Source organism: Gracilinanus agilis, chromosome 5 (genome assembly GCF_016433145.1).
Source record: "Gracilinanus agilis isolate LMUSP501 chromosome 5, AgileGrace, whole genome shotgun sequence".
Lineage (NCBI taxonomy): Eukaryota > Metazoa > Chordata > Mammalia > Didelphimorphia > Didelphidae > Gracilinanus > Gracilinanus agilis.
In genome coordinates this window covers 283,129,519-283,138,623 of record NC_058134.1, presented here as the reverse complement: position 1 = coordinate 283,138,623, position 9,105 = coordinate 283,129,519, and the positions used below count along the sequence as shown (strand labels likewise).

General features: G+C 48.7%; 2 protein-coding genes across 2 annotated transcripts in view; one reads left to right on the top strand and one right to left on the bottom strand.

Annotated features, from left to right (window-relative positions):
• The first annotated feature begins 4,997 nt into the window (after positions 1-4,997).
• IL23A (interleukin 23 subunit alpha) lies at positions 4,998-6,657 on the top strand. The gene is made up of 4 exons (XM_044679225.1): positions 4,998-5,141; positions 5,977-6,078; positions 6,221-6,367; positions 6,502-6,657. The coding sequence occupies exons 1-4, from the start codon at positions 4,998-5,000 to the stop codon at positions 6,655-6,657; spliced, it is 549 nt and encodes a 182-aa protein (XP_044535160.1).
• Positions 6,658-7,596: 939 nt separating this feature from the next.
• The window catches only part of STAT2 (signal transducer and activator of transcription 2), a 31,721-nt gene continuing 30,212 nt past the window's right edge, over positions 7,597-9,105 (bottom strand). Inside the window, exons 24-25 of the mRNA XM_044679947.1 lie at positions 8,478-8,641; positions 7,597-8,305 (exon numbers count right to left, since the gene is read on the bottom strand). Of these exons, the coding sequence (XP_044535882.1) occupies positions 8,154-8,305; positions 8,478-8,641 (316 nt within the window). The 3' untranslated portion in view covers positions 7,597-8,153. The remainder of the gene's footprint in view (positions 8,306-8,477; positions 8,642-9,105) is intronic.

Here is a 9,105-nt window from a genome sequence, read left to right as displayed (position 1 = left end):
AGCAAATTTTCCGAGAGTCTAAGGCCTAGTTGTTACCCAGAATCCTCTGGTGGAAAACAGGAAGGGGCGGGGAAAGAAAAAGCTATACCCATAATTCTCTAGGAGGGAAGTGGGCGGGGGCAAATGAGGAGCTCCTGATAAACCACCAAGGAATGAGAATGGACGGTTACCCAGAATGCGCCGGGGGTGGGGTGGGGGATGGGGCGGCCCTGCTTGGGTCCCGAGATCCTAGACCTGCGCGCTGCCAGGCCCGGGGCTCGCGCGGCGGCAGTTTCCCTTGGACGGGACACGCTGCTGAGATTAGGCCCGGGGAAAAGCGAGTTCGGAGAAAACGGCTGCACAGGAAGGCCCTCTCCTCCTGGCCCCTCTCTTTGGAGATTCCTCGGCCTCCACGAGCAGAGCGGGGCGGGGGTTCGAGCCTCGGCGACACCGGCCTTTGGCGCTTTGGGGTGACGGAGGAGGAAGAAGGCTCTGGACCGCCACCTCCTCTTGGGTGGCCATGGGGCCAGCAGCCCTTTACTAACGGGGAAGAACCTAGCTTCATCCCGGCGGAAAAGAAACCTTTGTCGTCTCGAGCGGGCGTGGGAGTGGGGGTGTTAGGTTTGGGCACGAGGTGTCGCAGGAAGAGCCCCAAGTCTGGGGTCACCAGTTCTAAAGCAGCCTCCCCGAGCCACTCAGCCTCATGGGATTTCTCAGATTTCTCATCTGTAAAGGGGCTGAACGAGATCCGAGCTTCTTCACCTTGGGGCTCCCTAATATTAAAACGCCTTTTCATGACTCGTAGATAGAATTAATTGATTTCCCCCCATGAGCCTGTTCTTAGTCGGGGCGTTTAGAAACACGATTTTGGGGAGTGACACCAGACTGACTCCCACATTTCAAAGAGGCCTGGAATAAGCCCCCTACCTTGCCCATTAAGGCCCAGCTGAAAGCTCACCTAATTACAGAAAACCTCCAACCCCTCTTCATTCCAGTGCCTTCCCTAGACAGAGGATTTCCCATTTAGCCTGCATATATCCACTGTCTTTGTGTGTGTGTGTGTGTTTTTTACCTTTTTTCTTCCATCTTAGAATCAATACTGTGTATTGGTTCCAAGGCAGAAGAGTGGTAAGGGCTAGGCAACGGATATTGAAGTGACTTCCCCAGGGTTGCACAGCTATATATATTTTTGTATGTTATAAGCTCCTTGAGGGCAGGGACTGGCTTCTTACCTGGTATAATATAGGCACTTGATAAGTGAATTAGATTGATACAAAGAACAGAAAAACCTCTTGACTAGATTTTACCTAAGCTTCCTTTCAGCTCCACATTTAATCAACCTGTAACTAATGGAACTTAAGCTACTCTGAAACCTACTCATCCTGTCTTTCCTCTTCCCCTGATTTAACCTAGTGCATACATACAGTGGAAGGATAGATGGGTCTACCATAGAACCCTATGACCTACTGATCTTTGACCTCCTGTCCCCAAAACTTCTTTGGCATTTCCTGTGGCGTACAGAGACATGAAAGAAAAAAAGGAAATGGGAACTAAATAGCAGCCCAACCCAAGTGACTGCATCTGCCACAACTCCCTCCCAAGGCACCTCTTTTCCTGGAAACCTGTCTCACTGATTGCACCTTCCCCAAAGGAAACATTCCCAGGGGATAGGGTTATGCAGCTGGGAAAACTCCCTCAGCCCCAGGAGCTGAATTGCATCTCCCAGGAAATGTGGAAGGGAAAGGAATTTCCCCCTTCAGAAGGGCACTGACTGAAATGTTTCCCTTCACCCCACTAACTTAAATAGTCCAGAAGGTTGAAGGGAAAATACCATAGGCGATACCTCTTACAAAAAGGTTTCAGATAATAAAAAAGCCCCAAGGTGACCCCTATGTTATTATTACAGTAACAAGTATGATAGTATTATTACTACCATTATCAAAGAGCACACAGAGACATGGAGGAATACATCTCTAACCCACACAGGGGTCCAGACTGAAAGTATCCTCTCCTGGGCTATGTGACCCAAAGATAGACTCCATCATAGAATGGATTTAAAATTCAGACTTCTTTGGACAAGGGTTTGGATTAGAAATGTCCTAGCCTGAGAGAAAACACCTTGATTTAGAATGTTAGTCAATAGTTGACAAACATTAAGTGCCTACTATCTACAGGGGCTGTAGTAAGTAAGTTCCACCACCCCATACAAGAAGAGGCAAAAGACAGTTCTTTCCTTCAAGGACCTCCCAATCTAATGAGTGCCTCCCAACCTCAGAAGTGTTAGGGTCTCTCAGCCTCTGACCAATGCAGCCACAACATTCCCGGCAATATTCTTTGAGTGCTCCTGAACTAAATTTAAGCTGTAACTGGGAAATATTTAACTAAAAATAGAATAAAACCTATTTTAAAACTAAGTATGTGGCCAGCAGAGATCTTCAGGCAGAATTAGTAACCCCCTCTTTCTATTTTGATTTGACATTACCATCTAGTTCTAGAGGATTAAAGATCACAGATACCTGCTTCCTTTCCCAGTGGCCCCCCAACCCCCATTTTAAGACTATATAATGAAGTTTCAAAGTTAAAGAATTAGAGGGTCAACTTCCTGCTTCCCACCTTTAACTCTTAAGACTTTAGAATATGTCTTGGAACAAGGGAGACTATTCTAATAGACCCCTAGATTAAAATAGCATTAGGCTCCCCAGACACCCCTTCAAGAGATTCAGACAGAAGTCCAGACTCTACAGAGGTCCTAGATGACCAAGTCCCTAAGTTTCACATTTTTTATCCTTGATTTCTTTCCCCCAACTCCTCTGCCTCTAGACAAAGGGTCAGCTGGATCAGGGGCCTTAGAAAGGCCAAATATGAGGGGTGTCCTGATGATTTGCATAGTGGTCAAGCCCTAGGTGACGTAAGGGACCCTGGCAGCTCCAGGGCGGGTGGATAATAGTCCCATAGCTGCCCCAACTATCTGGCTTCCTAGCCTGCTCCTGTGGTTCCAGGAAGTGAAACAAGGCTGCTGAGCCTTGTGCTTGCAATTCATCTTGATGCCTGCCATGCCAAGTCATCCCCAATTCCCCTAGACTCCCTCCCTCTCTTCTAAGTCCCACTTCTAGGGGCTTGTAGATCACATCTCTCAGAGCTGGAAGGAGAGAGGAAAAGCAGGGATGTCTTTTAACAGGGGAGAAAGCTCCCCACAGAAGGAAGGGAAAAGCCTTTTCTCACCCCATCTCTAAAGCTGATCCACCCCCTGCAATTGATGGTGTGTCCCATTCAAGACATGACTAGATCATAGTCAACTTGCTTGAATTAGCTCAACATCTGTCATCCTATTATCTTTTTCTTAGTTCTCTGGGGAGGGGAGGGAAAGGGAAACCCCAAATCCAAGACCTCAGAGGATAAGAGTCAGCCTCTTGGGGAGGCCCTAAGGGCTAGCAGATCACCCACATACACACCATGGTGGTCAATCATTGCCTCATTTCATGACGTCCAGACTGCTCTGGCCCTCCAGACTCTTGGCATTGCCTGGGGTAGGAGGAAAGGCTGGGGCAGCCCCAGCTTCCCACCACTCTCCACCCTCCACTCCCACACCCAGCCTAGCATTCTCTGGTGCTTTGCTTTATGTTGCATCATGGAAGGTGATGAAATCAATAGTCAGGCGGGTTTTACACATGTATGCAACTGACTTCAGGGCCCTAGTGTACAAACGATGAATCTCAATGGATGCTGGGGTGGGGGGAGGAGGTGTCAGGGTGATACTAGTATATTGTTCTTCTTTCTGGCAAGGGCCCGGATGTACTTGGGCTTGCCTGGAACTAGTGTCAAGAATTCAGAGCCCTGGCTTGGGAATCCATCCCCTGATGGGCCAGATGGTGAGTAGCATCTCCTGGAAGGAGATAGGATCCTCCCCATACTAAAGAGGGAAGGGAATAAGTGTTTCTATAGGGCCTACTATGTGTCAGGCACTGTGCAAAGTACTTTTTACTATTATCTTATTTGATTAGTTAGACTCAGATGCAGTTCAAAAGTCAGGAATGGGTGGACAAGTCTGGGGGTGTCCATGGACCAAGCAGGTACACAATCAAGAAACTTTTTTATGCCCTCTCATGCCTTAGTTCCCAGGCTACCAGGAGTCAGAAGGATAGAACATAGTATGCCTGGATTTGATTCTATCTCCTGCCTGAACCAACCTCAGCAATAAGAATTCCTTCTGAACCTTGAAGACTCTATGGGACCCACTGTAGACCTCAAGACTATAAAATAACTATCCATACCCCTCCAGGGAAAAACAAACAGGCAACCTGGGGAATTGTCTGGGAGCCATGATGTGAGAAAATTGAAGTTCAGGCTGGAAGATATTGTACCCATTCCAGATAGGGAATCCAAGAATGTCTGGCTCCTGCTTCAAAGAAAGAGGCATAAAATAAGAATAAGATTTCTAGGTCCGAAACTGAGCTATCTTCTCTTGTCCAGAGAGGAGTAGATGCCAAAAGGAGTAAAGCCGTTATGTTTTGAGAGCCTTCGTCTGGGGGCTACAGAAAACAAAAAGAGGCTAGAAAGGGAGGGGGGGGGTTGTGGCCAAGATTTGTTTCAGTGGGACAACCCTTGCCTTTCCTTCCCTTTCCACAGAGGCTTCGATTCTTGGATAGCATTACACATGTCTCAGTCCTGGGCTTTAGCCACAAAACCACATGGCTTACTTCCTCTGGAACTAGGGCCAGATACCTGGGATCCAAGAAGGTTGGGGGTGTGTGTGTGTGTGTGTGTGAGAAAACTAGGAGGGAAATCCCACCTGCTGTGAGTCACCTGCCCAACATAAAGGGCGGTGCAGAGTGGAGAGTTTTAAAAGGCATAAGAAGCAACCCAGGGAGAGAGAAGAGAGAGCCAGAGAATTCACAAGGAAGGCAAAGAATAAAACAGAAGCAGAGCTGGTCCCAGATTGGTGTGAGGGAGGCCTGTGTACTTGATACAGAACCAGCTGCAGCCAACTTGTCAGGGAGATGAAATCTGGGTTCAGGGGAATGCTGCTGTCACTGCTGCTGCTCTGGACTGCTGAAGGCCGGGCACTGCCTGGTGGAAGAAGCATTGCCTGGGATCGGTGCCAAGAGCTGTCTCAGAATGTTACTGCCCTGGCCTGGGGCATTCAGCCACAGATGGGAAATCTGGTAAGTAGCCCTCCTTTCTGCTATAACGTAGAGGAGGATGAACAGGCTCTAGGGCAAGAGGAAGGATACATGATTCTTATGTCAAGGAAAAGTGGAAAGATCTGGCCTGAAGCCTGCTCTTAACCAGTGGGCTGGGGATCCATTTTAACTCTGCAACCATCCAGGTACTCACCAGATACTAAGATGAATGAGATCTTCTACAAGGCACGGAGATATACAGATGCAATAACCTCTCCCCCTCTCCCCCAGTCCTTTAATAGTTCTAGGAAAGCTCTGTACCCAGTCCTGCAAGGCTGAAAAATAAGACTTGTTGATTAGAGACCAGATTTGCTGAATGCTTAACTCAAGCCCTAGGTTGTGCTGACCTTCAGAAACCCAGTCAGATCCCAAGGCTTAAGTTCCCACCCTCCAACTCAACTAACTGATGGCCTTATCCAGAGATGGCATCCACGCTGCCCAATCGGCTACTGTTTCCTTGTTCCACATAGAACTAAAAGAGAGTGGGCCTCCACTTTTTGAGCTCGCCCTCTTTGCCTGATGACTTAATAAACTTCTAGGTTATTTCAGTTCTGGGTTTTGTCCTCTGCCCATCACAATTTACTAGATTACAAGAGATATATAAAGAATGATGCAAGGAGGGAAAGAAAGAGAACAAGCTAGCAACTATGAATCAGTGAAGTGGAATTGGAGAAGAAAGATCCTAAAGGAAGTCTTGAAGACAAAAGGGTAAAGGAACTAGGCAGATAGGTTCTGAATCTAAGGCTGGGCAGTGTTATGACGGGAAGACTCAGCTGGATTCAAAACTGTCTTGCTTCACACTTAATCCCAACTCTAGGAGCTGCCAAGAGAGGAAGGTGCTGGAGATGCTATTGATGGCGTGCCCCACATCCAGTGTGGTGATGGCTGCGATCATCAGAGTCTCAGTGCCAATAGCCAGGTATTTACTAATGGATGCTGAGGAGGGGGACACAATCTGGCAGAAGAATGGAGGGGGCTAGAGAGTGAAGGGCTGAAGGCATTTGGGGTGAGTGAGGAAGTGGTTATATAATCTCCCTTCTCATTCTCTTTCCTTCCTTTAGCTTTGCTTGCAAAAGATCCATGGGGGTTTAATCTTCTACAGTAACTTGCTGAACTCCAATATTTTCACTGGGGAACCTTCTCTACTCAAGGATGGTTCTTTGGGTCAACTCCAGTCGTCCCTGATGGGTCTCAGCCAACTCCTACAGGTATGAGGATGGGTCCAGGGCTGTGGATTCAGGAAAAAGAAAATTGAAGGGCCCTTAGGAGTTAATGATAGAAGCTGGGTGGCTGAGTTTTGAGGATCAGGGCTCTCTTATGACAAGGTTCTGAATCCCAACAGCCCAAAGACCACCTCTGGAAGAAACACCAGGTTCTGAGCTCCAGTGAGCCATGGCAACGCCTCCTCCTACGCCCCAAGATCCTACGAAGACTCCGAGCCTTTGCTGCCATTGTTGCCCGAGTTTTCAGTTATGGGGCAGCCACTCTGAGCTCCTAGAATGATGGATTAACAACTCAAACATCAGAGCTTTGACACAGATGCGTGAGACCATGTACAAAATGTATATGCAAAAAATCAAGTAACACCCTAAGTCACACCCTTCACACACTGATAAAACATCATGGGTGCTGATAAACTCCCAGCACTAATGGGTGGCCTGAATGGCCAGGCCCCCTGCAAAGACAGATATTTATTAAGGACAAATCAAAGTATTTATCCCCACAGGAGAACTGTGGGGGAGGTTATTTATATATTTATACTAACATATGAATCCTCTTCAATAAAAACTTATTTATATATTAATTGTATCTGACTTGCCTGGTGTGTGGGGTCAAGTGGGGGGAAAGATGGCGTACAAATGGAAAACAGTATGTCCCTCCAATTCATCCTCCCAAATTTTAAGTGGGTAGGGAGGGATGAAGAGATTAATGAGTTTCTAAGATCTCTCCAGCTTCAGGTTAAATCCCACAGTTGCTCTTGGTAGTGACTCCTTGAAGAGGCCAAGAGAAGAAGGGGGATCCAGGAGGAGCTGAGAAAGACAGAAGGTGGGGCCCCTCTATTGTCTGTGCTGCAACTGACTCCCCCCCCCCCCCGCCCCAGTTTCTCAGGTTTAGTGGTTGAAAAATCACTAAATGAAATGAGCCTCAATCATTAAGAGAATGGATATTAAGAGTTCGGCTTGGAACCTACAGAAGGTTCCAGGGACATAAGGGTAAATTCCCCAAAAAACCAATGGGATTCTCCCTTAAAGGACACTGAGGCCCCCACTGCAGGGGATTTTATCACCCCAGGAAGCTGAATTTTGGGGGACAAGGGAAGGGTTAGTACTTGGTTTCTTCCTTCTGTTTTGCTGTCATTCCCAGCTCTTTCCTCTCCCTCCTGTTGTCCAGGTGGGATAGAAAAATCCAGGGAGAGAAAAACATGTCACAACAGCCATTAGAGAACACAGTTTATTATTATTAGTTTTTGAAGTCTCAGAATAGGAGTGATAGCCACCCATCACTAAGAGGTTCCAGCAATCAAAGTTCACATATAAGAGTGCCAGGAAGGCTGCCCAGGTATACAGAACAGTCTGGGATGGAAGTCACAGAGCTGTGTGACCCTGGATCAGTCCTTGTATCGTGTTGCGTTCAGGCTTCCACATTTGTAAAGTGAATTCAGTAAGGCTTGTACTGCTCATTGTCATGAGGAAAGTGCTTGGTCAACATGGATGACCAGAGAGCCACATGACTGGCTCTATCCATGCAGCTCCCACTTTAGGAGAGAGCTTCACAAGGTCAAACGAGGCAGCTTGTTCATCCCGCCCGAGGAACAGCTGGAGGCCCAGGACTTCACAAAGAAGAGACCAGTAGACACTGGGCCTGAGAGAGCAGAGGGAGCTGGGAAGTGCTGTTTCTTCCTTTTCCTAATTCTTCCTCTCAAAACAAAGGAAACCCAGGCTCTCAATCTCCACAGAACAGCCATCGTAGTGAGAGCGAGGGAAAAGCCAAGTCTTAGTATTTAGGGATCTCGAACGTAGAGGCGACATCCATGAGGAAGGGGCTCCCAGAGGAGGAAGGGGTCTCCTCTCCGAGGGGCAGCATAGGTAGCACGGGGTCATCTCTCAGCAGGAGAGCCTTGCAGGTCAGTTCATCACTGTTCAGAGCTAGACAGGGCAGAAGAGCAGATGACAGTCAGGGAGCCCCGGAAGGGCTCTGGGGGGGGCCTTGGGATGATAGGAGGGAAACCTGCCACCCATTTACACTAAAAGGGACGGACCTTTCTCAGGAGGGAGCTCATGGCCCTTCAGCAATGGCCTGAGCACAGTGTTCACTCACCACCCTCGATGTCGTTCATATTCAGAGTCAGCAGGTCCGCCCCCAGGTTCTGCAGGTCCGGGGGCAGCTCTGACTCGTGCCCCCACTCTGCCTGGGGCTCCACATCCCAGTCCAGCACATCCAGCTGCTCTAACGAGTGTGGCGACTGCCCCTCGTCCACCTGTCTGAGAGCGGGACAAAGGGATAAGGCTCAGGTCTCGGGGGAAGGGGGCGTGTGTGTGAATGTGTGTGTCCACACGGGGGCTTAGAGAGGCGCCACGCATGGCTCTAAGGGGAGAGAGCCAAAGAAAAAGCAAGAAAAGGAGCTGCGTCTGGCTTCAGGAAGCCCGCAAATCTGAAAGAAACTGTGACCCAGAGAGGTCAGGTGTGAGGAAGATTCTGGCAGTCCTAGGCCCGGGAGAGCCCTGCACGGGGGACAGAACAACCAAGAGGTCCACATTCGATCCCAGAGCAGTAGGGAGCCACTGATTACTGCGGAGGCGGCATGGAATTCTGGTCACATGAGAGCGAGGAGAGGCTTGAGGTGGGGGCAACCAAAAGACTGCTGCAGTAGTCCAGACCAGGGTGACTGGGGCTGACTGAGGCTGGGGGGGAGGGAGGTGCATAATGGAGATAAGGGGGTCCAAGC